The sequence below is a fragment of the Ursus maritimus genome, unplaced genomic scaffold (assembly GCF_017311325.1).
Source record: "Ursus maritimus isolate PB19 unplaced genomic scaffold, ASM1731132v1 scaffold_27, whole genome shotgun sequence".
NCBI classification, from domain to species: domain Eukaryota; kingdom Metazoa; phylum Chordata; class Mammalia; order Carnivora; family Ursidae; genus Ursus; species Ursus maritimus.
In genome coordinates, this window is record NW_024425230.1 from 17,166,324 (window position 1) to 17,180,433 (window position 14,110).

The 14,110-nt window shown below is 42.6% G+C and overlaps 1 protein-coding gene across 8 annotated transcripts in view; it reads left to right on the forward strand.

Annotated features, from left to right (window-relative positions):
• The window catches only part of AKAP13 (A-kinase anchoring protein 13), a 324,022-nt gene that overhangs the window by 72,407 nt on the left and 237,505 nt on the right, over nt 1-14,110 (forward strand). For all 8 annotated transcript variants that reach the window (XM_040642759.1, XM_040642757.1, XM_040642760.1 and 5 more), the window contains exon 2: nt 8,550-8,593. In XM_040642759.1, the coding sequence (XP_040498693.1) occupies nt 8,561-8,593 (33 nt within the window). In that variant the 5' untranslated portion in view covers nt 8,550-8,560. The remainder of the gene's footprint in view (nt 1-8,549; nt 8,594-14,110) is intronic.

Genomic DNA, 14,110 nt, shown 5'->3' on the forward strand with positions numbered 1-14,110 from the left:
AAAACTTTCCCTCTGATTTTGATGTGGTTTAAAAAAAGAGTCACTCCTCTTGTGTTTTACAGTGTTATTGTTCTCAAGATGTTAAGGACTCAGTATTGAAGAACTACAACATTGAAGGCAGTATTTATCCTTGAGCTATGAGAACCATTTTAGCAACTTAAAAGCTAACAGGGACGTTCCTAGCATCTGCTTCTAGTACCTCTTCTGTCTGCCACTTTTGGGAATAATGTGGTAGTGCTTTTGTCATGTAATGTGTCCAAGAAGGTGGGCTGTGTGTCACTGTGAAATAAATCCTAACAGAGTAGCGGGCCACTCCAGGGCCTGGCCTTCGTCCAGGTTAGGTCGTCCAGCTCGGTCAGATCTGCATTTGTATGAGAGCCCACTTGCTATATTTTTAGTCTTTCCAAATGGTTTATCATCACTTTAGCCCATTGGGTTGCTTGCTTTTGGATGATAGAGGTTGGGAAGGATGAAGGAAGTAGAAAGGCTTGAATTTGGCAGTCTCTTTACCGGATATCTATTTTAACCCCCCACTGAAGTTAATTTACATAAAACCCAGCTGTGCATGAATTTTTCTAATTTCAAAGTTTATTCTTATTACCATAGGGATAAGAATGTCAGCACTTACTGAATTGATGGTCTTGCTCTCCTGTGCCTGGACCTCCTGGCAGCCTACAGTTCCGTTTCCTTTGGATAACAGGATACAGCTGGCGGCAAACTTCTCACCTGTAATAGCCATTTGCAGTTTTCTTCCCTATATAGATCTCGGCAAAGCAGCAGAAACCATTTTTTGCAGGAAACCACAAGCCTGTGTTAAACAGCACAAGAGAACTGAAGTAACATGTGCGTGTGTTCCTCCCAGAGGTACCAGCCGTCACGTGAGAGGCAGTCTACCTGTCGTGTGGAGCAGCTCTTTGCCCTCCCTTCTGCTTTGAGACTTTCCAGTTAGATGATGCCGAATTCCCCCACTCTGGGCCCTGTTACCTCTCTGGCCGATTAAGCAAACTGATCCAGGCTGGATTTCTTAATACTCGGCAGGATCCATACTACCCGTGATGAGCTACTAGGGGAACCTTCTGGGACTAGACTGACTTGAGTTATTTTGGCTTTGATAGATTGGTTTTTGTTCTTAGAGCTAGAGCTGCAGATTCTTTGCTATCAAACGGGGCAGAAAAGCTGCTGACCAGTTTATGTCTCTGGTGTTCATGTCAAGTATGTTAGTATTTATCGCGCATGCGGCCCTGCCCCAGATGCTGTGGCAGGAGTGGGAGTGGTGTGACGGAAGACATCCACAGTGTGACACACTGGAAGAAACAAGTTCAGGAAAAGAGGCAAGCACGGAAATGAAAGAGAAGAAAATGAAACAAAAAAAGTGACTTTTTGCTGACTGCTTGGGTTAGATTACCAACAGAAATGCTGCCATCAGAATCAGTCAGGGTGGAGGGCATTATCATGAGCACAGTGAGAGGATTGGACCTAGCACCGTGCACTCCAGCAGTGTGTGCCGGGCAGGGTGGAGGGTTCGGGAAGGAGTGCCAGTAGGGCTGCATAGACAAGCCACTGAATACTTTCGGGTGGCACCAGTCAGAGTGGTGGGGGAGCCTGGAGGGCTTCTGAGACTTTACCAACAATAAAGGGCATATTTAGTAGAGCACCTCATCTGCTGGGGTCTACATTTCGCTCCTGGACACCCTTCATTTGGAATTCAGGATCATCACAGTGATGGCGGTGGTCCATGGGACGTGGGAGTTGCGTGTGTTGTGAGGTCAACGGTGCAGCTAACCCTGTCATTCATATTGGGCGGTAGGGATGGGGACCTACCGATGTTTTCTTACTGCTTACTACTGTGTTAAACATTTCACACACATCTTCTATTCTTATGTTTACTCATTTTACAGATAAAAATAAAGTGTGGCGGTTAAGTAACTTGTCCACAATAATAGAGCCAGAAGTGCCAGAGTTACAACCCAAATCCAAGTGTGTCTGTCTCCTTCTCTGAATTATATTGGCATTTTCATTTTTTCCTTATGTTCTTCTACAAGGGGTTGTTAATGAATTCTTAAATGCTAGCAGATTGTCTCCAATCTAACAGTCATCCGTTCCTTTAGTATCTTCATTATTCATCAGAGAGCAGGGTGGGTGGGGAGGGGCAGAGGCAGAGGGAGAGAGAATCTTAAGCAGGCTCCATGCTGAGTGCGATGCCCGATGTGGGGCTCTATTTCACGACACTGAGATCATGACCTGAGCTGAAATCAAGAGTTGGATGCTCAACTGACTGAGCCACCCAAGTGCTCCTGAATTTTTTTTTTTTTTTTTTAAACAGAGGAAATGTAGTGAGCTTAATCTCCGCTGGCAACTGATGGTCCCAAGCTGCCCACGTGTGTCTGTGGACGCAACCTCTGAACTTAGGAGCCCCAGGACTCAGGGCTCTTCCTTTAAGCCTTGGAGGTTGGAAGCTCTACCGTAACTAAGACGGGTTCAATGTGTTTCCAAATTTGGGATCCCATTTCATTTTTAAGCTTTTCTCTCCTTTTCTTGAGTCGGGGCAGATCTTAGTGCCCTCCCCTAGAATTCCCTAAAGAAAAGAGATTAGTACCTCAAAAGAACCTTCCTGAAGGATTGCTTACTGCTGTGGAGGCAAAGAGTGAGCTGCAGAAAGAACATGGTATTTTAGGAAGGTTGAGTCAGAGGTGCAAGCAGAGCACGGAGAGATTTTCTCAAGGTGATAAGGCCCCGGCACTCCGGGCTACAAGCTGAGGCAGGTAGACTGGCAGTGATTCCCACCTGGGGAAGGAGGCTGGTGTGGGCTGCTTCTGAGACCCCCTTCTAATTACCGTCCTGGGGCCGACAGGATTTGGCTAGGGTTTGGGATGCGGACTCCAGGGCCCACGGAACTTGACCGGGAAGCCAGCCATCGTGTGCTGCACCTCGGGGAAGCCGTGGTGGGAAGTTGGCTTTATTGCCTGTGACCCACAGCACGTACTTGTGGGGTGTGAGTTTAGGCTACATGATTACAGACTTCTTCCAGTGCTACCTTTTGTGGGTCTTTGAACCTGCAGTTGTAAAAAGATAGAAACTTGAGCTGAACTTAAAAAAAAAAAAGAAACAAAACCTAAACCAAAGACGTAGATTTGGTTGATGCCGATGCCATCGTAAGGCTGTCAGGTCTTTAGGGTAGAGCAGGGTCGTGGTGGTTTGTTTTTCTTCTGTCTCCCTTCTTTGGCTTCTAAGGCCAGGCATCTTTGAGGTGTGTGGATTTGCATGAGTGCCTCTCCTGTGTCCTCTCCCCCTTCGTCCCCTGCTTGCACTTCTCATTCTGATGAGTGCCCCGCAGCCCACCGTGCTGCCTTGTCCTTGTACACGCAGCTCCTTCTGCTCTGTGCTTCTCCTCAGGGTTGACCTCCTCCACTTCCTAGCAAGTTTATCCTTTTTTCCTGACCTTTGTCACATTTTTATTATTGGTTTTACAATATTGTAATATCATGATCCGCTTATATCTGTCTGTCCCTTACTAAATTGGTAGGGGCCATGTATTACTTATTTATTTCTGATGCTGAGCAGCTCTCTGTACATAGAATATTTTAGGGGCTTTAAAACATAAGGAGATTATCTACCACTGCTGAGTCTTTTTGTGCCGGGCAGATATTATAAACATATGTAGAAGAAGAGGAGGCCCTAAATATTGAAAAGTTATGGTGTACTCTCATCTGAATTTCAGAGTAAATGCCTGCATATCAGAAGTCAGAGAACTGATTTTTAAATTCAGTTTCTTTCATTATTGTTTTGGTAAGAGTTCTGATTTATTTATTCTGTGTTAATGACTTTGATTAGTTGTGTGTGTGTTTTTGCCCTAAATTCAGGATCATTTTGCCTGTTGGAAAATCCAGCACTGATAAATAATAAATGAGGGAATGTGGGTGTTAGTGTTGTTAGTGTTTCAGTTGTTTGGGGTTTCTGTTTTAATTGGCTGTGTCCTTTTGTTTTACTGTGAATGTTGCCCTATGTTGGACTCTTCATTCTTATCCTCTCCTACCTACCTTCTTTGGGTCCCCTTCTCCCTCTCACCCCAGTTGTGACCAGTGCTTCGCTTTCTTCTCGGTGATTTGTAGGAGTACTGTGTCATGAGATAGTGGGACACAGAAGCCTAGCTGTGCCACAAGAGAATCAGATGTGTGTTCTGGGTCTCAGCACCATTGTTTCCCAGAGTGTGGGCCACAGTTCAAAAACAGAAACATCAGCAGGTCCGGTCTCATTTGGACTCACTGATGAGGGGAAAGGGGGCATGGGGGGCTGGCAAGAATCTGTCTTCTTTAACAGGGCCTCCAACTGATGCTCGGGTGCCCCAAAGTTTGAGAACCAGTGTTTAAAGCTAACCGCTCAATTATTAATTAATGCAACTTTAAGCAGAAGAAGACAGTTAGGCTCCTGGAAGATTTCCTCAGTCCCTTATTCAGGAAGTGTATTTGGTACCTGTAGTAGTTTATATATACATATTTTGTAGAACTTGGCATCTGCAACAGGAAATGCCTATTCGCTCTTTGTACCCTGCCTCTTTTCTATTGTTCAGAATTCCCTGCTCCCACCCCCAGGGAGTGCATAACATGTTTATAGACACCAGCCCAGACTCCTTAGGAATGAAGGAAAGAGTCTTTGGATCCTGTTATTTTCCTTGAAGAGCAGGACACAGTTTTACAAGAATCCAGAGTATGCATTGTCATTTCCATGTTAACCCTCACCCCAAATTTTTGTGGGTTTCGAAGGATTTACTGTAGCCCAGTTTTAGCAGGGTCCCTGGCCATGGACGTTCATTTGAAGCACATTCTGCAGCGCAAGTACCCTGCAGGTACAAATCCTCTATTTACACTTGGCTGCATCTCAAGCAGCTGCCCTCTTTCTTTCGGGACTGGGGCCGGTTGTGAAGGTGGTTTGCACTTCTTTTCTTGTGGATTTGGAAGCTTCCCTGTTGTGAATGACAAAAACCATGTCATTGACGTGATAGGTTCGGCAGACCTGGACAGCTGGTCCTTAGGAAATGGCCCGAGGTCAAGAAGCTAACAGAATCGGATTTTGCAGGCCTTGGTGTGATTCCTGATGCAGTGTTGGGCCTGTGATCCTCCTCCCTCCCTTCAGGGACGTTGCATTAAGAGTGGAGCACCTGTTAAAGGCTTCTTTAGTGTAATATACTGGTGTGGCTGAAGAGTGGTAAGATTGATTTGTATTTACATACATATGGGTACAGGCATTCTTATTTTAATTGCTTTTCTTTTATTGGCTCTAGGGAGCTTTAGTAAAGATTGTAGATTTCTTCAGTTTGCACATTTTGGAAAAATGTCTATTTCCTTATTTCCAGTTCAGTTGTGACACATTGAATGACAGGGGACTTAAAACAGATGTGCTATGTATAGTGTCTTCTTCCTGATTATAAAAGTAGTATCTGTTCATTGTCTGAATAGTTAGGATTAAGAAACAGATAATTTAGGAATGAAAATTCCCTGTAATTCTCAGAAATATGTATATTTAACAATTTGTTATTTGTTCCTCCAGATTCTTTTCTAGGGTTATTTTGTTGTATCTTAGAATTGTGATTTACCTACCAATGTGTTTTTAGACAAATGTATCTCTGGATACTTGGCACCTTTTGTTTTGACCACTTACAGTTTTCCAAGTATTTTCCTTGATAGTCTCCATTGAGACCCAGAAACTGTAAGAACGATCTGTGTCTGGCCGTGTGCTTTAGCACTTCACTTGGATTCTCTCTTCTGATTCTTCCACCGACTCCACAGTGTAGGCAGTAATTTTTATGCTCTTAACTGCACTTAAAGAGACTGAGGTCGGACAGTCCACTGACTGACTTGTGCAAGGTCATACGACTAATCACTAGAGAACTTGGGATGCCCGCCCCTGTAATTTGGTTGCTGGTCTATAGGATATCGTATAGCACGCTAGAACTTTCCTGTGCTGGGAAGTCTTTCTAGCTGAAAATATCTTTGAGACCTACAGATCTCTTGAATGGGGACACCCTGCTTCTTTGGCTTATTAAGAGGTATATTGTTAGCTTTTGGTCAGGAATTGGCACTTGGGCACACTGGCTGAATCTAATCCACTGCCTCCTTAAAGCAATCTGAATTTACGAATCTGTTGCTTCTGGAGTCATTGCCCTGATGACTTCTGACAGATTGATTCTTTCAACAGCCTCTGTTGCCAGCCTAACAATGACCTGTCCCTTTGACCAGTGTGGGAGGACAGACACTTTGTCATGCCTCTTTAATCCTCATATCAGAACAACTTGTATGGGTTCTGGCTTTGATATATGTTTAGATGAGTTCATAATACCAAACAGTCGAGATGGCATCAGCCCTTCCTAGAGCCGTGTGAGTTCCACCAGCTCTTCATCCAGACGCAGTGCGAGCCACTCATAGAGCTTGATGTTTGTGGTCCTTGCAGATGTAGTCAAGTTTCTTGGCAGGTGAAGAACCATCAGAGGCCGACAAGTCACTAGCGTGTCTCCCTGAATTTCTCCACTTGTTACAGATCACCGAAGTGTTAATTCCTGTTTCAGTTGCCACGGATACTTCTTGAGAGGAACACTTCAGAAGTTAGTTAAGGCAAATTGGTTTATAAAGTTATAGGTTCTTTCAGTCCTTTGTCCAAGGCAAGTCTGGACAGGACCTAGAAAGCTGATTAAAAGGCTAGTGAGCACAGTGAGCTTAATTTTAAATTAAATGGATATTTAATGCATCGAGGAAAGTACTCAAGCGCTTTGGTCTTTCTTTTCCATCCATGCTTGCTCTTTCAGTTTGTTGGCTGGAAATCTTTCTTTTTCTACTAAAAGAGTTTGTTATTGCTACATTTCTCGAGCTTGGTTTTCACTCTGGATTTTTGCAGGTGATTTTAGCACCTAAGGGTACAAAGTCATTAAATGAAGACAGGCAGGAGGGAAAGAGTTCCATGAGCCAGGAGGCATCTCACAGCGTGGGGAGTGGACCAGAGAATGAACAGGCACGGATGTGGAGGTGGTCGGTCAGGGTGGCGGAGCCCCCCGGGCTGTCAGCAAAACATGCTTGAAAAGCCTGTGGCCGGCGAGTGGTTTGGAGATGACTGGGTTTAGGAGCCCGATTACAGTTTTGGGTTTTGGTTTTTTTCCCCCTAAGTGTGTGTTAACTGCTTTTTGGGTGAGCCTTGCCCTTGGACATACACATACATAGCCGGACCAAACTGGCAGATCTGGGAGGATTTCAGTATTGGGAGGATTCTGTTCCTTAGGGTACATGTGGTTGCTAAGGCATTCATTCGTTGCTCTTTATTCGTTGCTCTTTATTCTAAACGTTTAGCCATTGATAAGCTGTTGTTTGCGCTATTTGGATTTCAGTTCACTGTTAGTGAGGTTTTTGTAATCTGGCAGAACACAAAGAATTTGATTTCATCTATTTTTGCACGTGCGAATGACATTTCTGTTCTGTTGTTTTTATTACTGGTTAGCTACTGTGTGCCTTAATTTAATCCATTTAACCTATTATGAGTAAGAAACTTCCTTAGATCCAATTATAATCAAGTCGCTTGGGTCTGCCTCTCTGACTCCTGTGAGGGCAGGGTCAGCTTATACTCAAATTCAGGGTGTTTGGCAAAGGGCCTGCCATTCTGAAGTCCACGATTCTGGACCATGCTATTTTAGCTTGAAGCTCCTGATCAAATCACCAAGTTAAACCTTTGAGAGCGTGCTGTCCTTGATATTCAGGAGTGTATTAGATAATCCTGCGAGTCTTCTCTAAAGTTCTTCCTAAGATTTTTGTGAATTCATTTAGTGAAGATAACAGTCAGGAACCCAGCTATTAATTTTGAGGAGGGTAACAACGCGTAGTTGGTGGACCCCAGCTGTATCCTCTGGTGCCCCCTGCCTCCACTCCCTAGTGAGGCTGGAGGAGGCTTTGGCCAAGCAGCACTTTATAAATTTGGGGGATTATGTAAAAGTATAACTGAATATACACTTTTTGCTTTGGTAACAGCATTTAATATCCTGTTGGTTGTTGAAAATTCTCCTAGGACAGTGGAGCCTCTTGTGTTTCAATCAGAAAGTCTTTCCTTGGGGCGCCTGGGTGGCATAGCGGTTAAGTGTCTGCCTTCGGCTCAGGGCGTGATCCCGGCGTTCTGGGATCGAGCCCCACATCAGGCTCCTCCACTATGAGCCTGCTTCTTCCTCTCCCACTCCCCCTGCCTGTGTTCCCTCTCTCGCTGGCTGTCTCTATCTCTGTCGAATAAATAAATAAATAAATCTTAAAAAAAAAAAAAAAAAAAAAGTGTGTGACATGTACCGTTAAAAAAAAAAAAAAGTCTTTCCCCAGTTGAAAAGATTGAGTCAGGGCTACAAGAAGTTTTGCAGTCCTTCACCTTCTGGCCTTTCCAAACCTCTCAGGAAAGCCAGGCATCCAATAATCTCAGACTTTTGATTGTGTTCCTGTGGCCATCCTCGATATCTAGCGTTTGTGGCTTTTATATTTTTTGGCGGTAGCTTTTAATTTTATTCTCATTTATTTCTCCCTTTTCTGTTTCAGTGTCCTGGGTCATGAAACTTAATCCACAGCAAGCTCCATTATATGTGAGTAAATCATTTTGATTTCTTGTCATTTTGTACCCATCTCTGCTTTTTACTTGTTATGAGAAAACTCAGAAATGCTCTCAGGAATTTTTAATCATCTACAGAAGTAGTGTACTTCAGAAATTGAATTTGATTGGGTAAATGCTGAATGACTCATGCACGCCTGGCCCTGAGCTGAGAACAAAGAATAGTTGTAAGATGTGTGAGGTAAACTGGTTGGGCGGTGGGAGGCACCTGTAAACAGTTGCATGGGCCTGCCCTCAGAACAGTGCCGTGGCTGGCTTCTTAATTTCACAGTCAGCGCGTTTCTGTAAAAGTGGTGTGGAGATCTTCCCACTGCCTGTGAGGTACCCTGTGTTGCAACTAGGTGGCACTCTGTCATTGGCGAGAGTGCTGTTTGCTTTAGGACTCTGGGTGGAAGCTGATATACATCATCTCCCGAAAGTGAGGGAACTATCAGTAGAAGTGGATAAATCGGTGAATCAAGGCTGGCAAAGGTAAAGTGTAGATAACTCCTTTTTTTTTTTTTAATTACCGTGAGAGTGCATTAGCTGCATGAGGGTGGTGAAAAGTGGTGAGGGGTCCCTTCAGGGGTGTGGATAGTTAGAGCTGTCAGAGGCCAGTGGATATTGGATTGGTATGGCCTGGAGAGAGTGAGGAAAAGGTCTTTGATGGGACAGGACCTTGAAGATGAAGAAGCATTTGGCCAAGACCTAAGGCAGATGGTAGAGGGATGAGGGGCGGTGAGCATGGTATTCAGTGCATGGTGGGAGGGTGGGCAGTGGAAAGTCTGGCCCAGCTGCGTTTGTGCTGAGGAGTAATGAGAGACGAGTCTGAAAAGGTTATCAGAGGTCAGCTGTGAAGGCAAACAAAGATGTGGGGACCACTGAGGAGCCTTTGATGGGGTTTATTTTAAAATCTGTTCATTTTATGCATTTCTTTATTTTAAACGATGCCATGTTAGTGATAGTCCTATTATACCTTTCTAGCATAGGACATTCATGTGCTCACTCTCCTGCACAGATGATTTTTATGTTAAATGTAATCTATAAAGAAAAATATATGCATGCTTATAAGGTGTTTTATGTATTTATTTTCTTTCCAGACTACTTGGAGAAAATTTATTATGTTCAACAGTGGGTTTGCACATGTACTGAATACCTTGGACTTTTAAAAACAGCTTTTATTGAGATACAATTCACACACCATAAAACTCACACGTTTAACATCTACGATTCAGTGGTTTTTAGTATATTCACAGTTGTGTAATCATAACCATCATCTAACTTAAGAAGATTTTCATCATCCCGAAAAGAAACGCCATACCTATTAGTAGTACTCACCATTCCCTGTCTTTCCCAGCCCCTGGCAACCATTTGTCTACTTTCTGTCTTTATGGAGTTACTTATTTTGGAAATTTCATATGAATGGAATCCTACATCACGTGGCCTTTTGTGACTGGCTTCTTTCACAAAGCAGAATGTATTTAAGGTACATGTTAGAGCAAGTATCAGTACTTTGTTCCTTTTTATTGATGGATAATACTCCGTGGTGTAGCTCCGCCACATTTTACTTCTCCATTCATCAGTTGATGGGCATTTGGCCTGTTTCCACTTTTTGGATATTATGACTAATGCTCCTGTGAGCAGCAGTCTTTGGTAGGCTTACGTTTTCATTTTCCTTGGGTGTGGATTTAAGAGTGCAGTTGCTTGCTTACATTGGTGACTCTAACATTCTGAGGAATTGCCACACTGTTTCCCCAGTGGCTGCTCTGTTTTACACCTTCACCATCAGTGTTGAGGGTCTCAGTTTCTCCATACTCTTGGCAGCACTTGCTCTTACCTGACTTTTGAATTGTTGCCATCCTAGTGGTTATGAAATGATAACCCTTTGTGGTTTTGTTTTGCATTTCCCTAATGGTTAATGATTGCGAGCATCTTTTTAGGTGCTTTTGGCCACATGTGTGTCTTTGAAGAAATGTCTATTCAGATTCCTTGCTTATTTTTAAATTGTTTTTTTTTTTTTAATTGTTTAGCTTTAAGTGTTCTTTATATCTTCTGGATTCAAGTCCCTTATCAGATATCTGGCTTGCAAAAACTTTCTCCCATTATAAGGATTATCATAACATTTTGTTGATGGTATTCTTTGAAGCACAAAGTTTTTAATTTTGATGATGTCCAGTTTACCTGTTACTTCTTTTACTGCTTATACTTCTGGTATCATATCATGTGCCTAACTCAAGGTCACAAAAAATTACTTCTACATTTTCCTCTAGGAGTTTATACTTTAAGCTCTTACATTGAGTGTATGGTTCCAGAGTACATTTTTTTGTGTGCTATAAAGGAGGGTTCCAGCTTTATTTTTTCACATGTAGACATCTAGCTGTCCCAGCACCATTTGTTAAAAGGACTTTTCTTTCCACATTGAATTTTCTTGGGCACCCTTGTTGAAAATTTATCATAAATGTAGGGAATTACTTCTAGGCTGTTAATTCTCTTCCTTTTCTTTAGATCATCTTTAATTTCTTTTAAGAATGATTTATAGTTTTCAGTGTACAAACCTTGTACTTTTGTGAAATTTATTTCTAAGTATTTTAATTCTTTTTGATGCTATTGCAAATTATATTGTTTCCTTAATTTCATTTTCAGATTGTTCACTGCTAGTGTATAGAAATATAATTGATTTTTGTATATTGATCTTATAACCTATAGTCTTGCTGAACTTGTTCATTGGTTAATAATTTTTTAGAGGATCTTTCAGATTTTTCTGTATACGGATCGTGTCCTCTGAAAATACAGATAGCTTTCTTGCTTTTCAATCTGAACGCCTTTTATTTTTTCTTGCCTAATTGTCCCGAGTAGAACATCCACCATAGTGCTGCGTAGAATTGGTGAGAGCAGACATCCTTGGCCTTGTTTCTGATCTTAAAGGGAAAGTATTGAGTCTTTCACCATTAAGATTAGGTATGATGTTGTTAGCTGTGAGTTTTTCATAGATGCTTTTATCTGGTTGAAAAAGTTTCCTTCTGTTCCTAATTTGAGTATTTTTATCATGAAAAAGCATTGGATATTGCTGAATGTTTTTTCTTTGTCTGTGAGATGATCATGTGTCGTCGTTGTTGTTTTTTTCCCTTCCTTTCATTAGTGTAGTGTATTAGATTGATTGGTTTTGGATGTTAAACCAGCCTTGCATTCCTGGGATAAATCCTGTTCTGTCACGGTGTGTAATCCTTTTCATACCTCAATGGATTTGGTTTGCTAGTTGAGAAGGTTTATGTCTGCACCTAAAAGATAAGTCTGGGGTGCTTGGGTGGCTCAGTTGGTTAAGTGTCTGCCTTTGGCTCAGGTCATGAGCTCAGGGTCCTGGGATTGAGCCTCACATCCAGTTCCCTGCTCAGCAGGGAGTCTGCTTCTCCCTCTCCACCTCTCCCCACTTGTGCGTGAGCACTCTCTCTCAAATAAATAAAATCTTAAAAAAAAAAAAGGTACAGGGACACCTGGGTGGCTCGGTTAGTTAAGTGTCTGCCTTCGGCTTAAGTCGTGATCTCAGGGTCCTGGGATCGAGCCCTGCATCAGACTCCCTTCTTGGCCGGGAGTTTGCTTCTCCCTGTCCCTCTGCACCTCTTGCCCCACTTGCGTGCGCCTGTGCTCTCTCTCTCACTCTCTCTCTTTCTGTCTCAAATAAAGAAAATTAAAAAAAAAAAAAAAAAAAAGATACAGTCTAGTTTTCTTCTGATGTCCTTGTCTGGCAGCATAATGTTTCCCAAATGTGTCCATGACTTACTCACCAGAACCTGTGACTATTTATTTTACTTGGCAAAAGGGACTTCACATATTTGATCAAGTTAAGGGTCCTGAGATGCGAGCTTCTCCTGAATTATCCAGGTAGCCCAGTGTAATCACAAGCGTCCTTAGAGAGGAGAATCACGAGTCAGAGAGATTTGTAGATACTGCACTGCTGGATTTGAAGGAGGAGGAAAGGGCCATGAGCCAAGGAGTGCAGCCTCTGAAACTGGAAAAAGCAAGGGAACAATTTTTCCTTAGAGCCGCAGTGAACCCAGCCCTCTGGACATTATATTGTATTTTTTTAAAAGACTTTATTTATTCATTTGAGAGAAAGGCAGAGTGAGTACAAGCAGGGGGAGAGGGAGAAGCAGATTCCCTGTTTGATCCCAGGACCTGGCGGCCATCTGAGCCACCCAGGTACCACTGGACGTCTTTATTTTAGCGCAATGAAAGTTGTTTCAGACTTCTGACCTCCAGAACTGTAAGATAAGAAGTTCGTGTTTTAAGCCTCTGAGTTTGAGGTGATTTGTTGTAACAGCAATAGGAAATGAACACAGTCATAGTTTGGAAAAATTAATGGGCGGTAGCATGAAGGATAATTTAGGGGAGAGTAGCGGCAGAGAGATCATTTAGAAGTTTCCCGATGTTGCCCTCATGGAATCTGAGACCTGTGGTGTTCATAAGGACAGTAGGCATTATGTGCTGCAGCCTCTCTTGTGGAGTGGGGACGCGAGTTCAGAAGATGATGTGATGAGATGGCGGCTAATCTGTGGTAAAATAGGATTTCAGTCTATATTTTTGGGCTTAGTCATAGAAACTACTGTAAAAGTTTGTTAGGCATTAAAAAAACTTCATTCTCTTAGGGAAGCAAGGCTCTTTAGAAATGAGTTCTGAGGAATATTCTTAATAAAGTCAGTCCTTTGTATATGATTCTGTGTTTAATTGGGCAGGCCCTACTGGAGAAGAATATTTTAAACTTCAAATTTCAAGTATGTCTGTCAGCAAGAACACTTACGGGCAGTTTGTGATTTTTAAAAGGAGAGTGACAGTCTACCTTGTTTTCAGTGAACTAAGTTAGGTCACAGGCATTTCTGCTGTTCTGGTAAAGAGAAGTAACTGTTAGATTCTGTGTCCATTGGAGAGGGGGTCAGTTCTCTGCACCTAGAGAAAGAAGGAAGAAGCAGAAGAAGAGAAAGCATGTTGATGTTTTTCTTTCAGTTTATATTTGGGATCTGCCAAGGATAAGTATCATCAGCAGAAGAGAGAAAGCTCCTCGTAAGTAAGAAAAAACACTGGATCCTGAGAAGAGCTTTTATCTGTAAGTGAAGAAAAATTAGCTGGATTCCAAATAAATATTTTAATTAGTCTTTGAATAAAGATGTGTCCAGAATAAGTTACGATAGTTAAAAATGTAGGTGAGCTTCCAAACTGTGCAGATTGGCAGTACCGTTGGATGTTTACGTGGAGTTGTTTTCATGAATTATTTTTGATGAAATGTGCATGGTGGAATGTGAAGACAGTGACCTGGAACTTGAGAGACCAGGCGCTTACTGTGGCTGTGCCTGGGTTGTCTTGTCTGTCAGCCCGTGATCCCACCACTGCCGCTCGGCCTCCACAGAGGCACTGATGATCGCTGGATGAGTCGATGAGAATTGAGAGGTTACAGACTTTGACAAGCTCAGGAGTATCCTTCTAGTTGACGAGGGCCTAGAGAGTTTAGTGGGAGTAAACA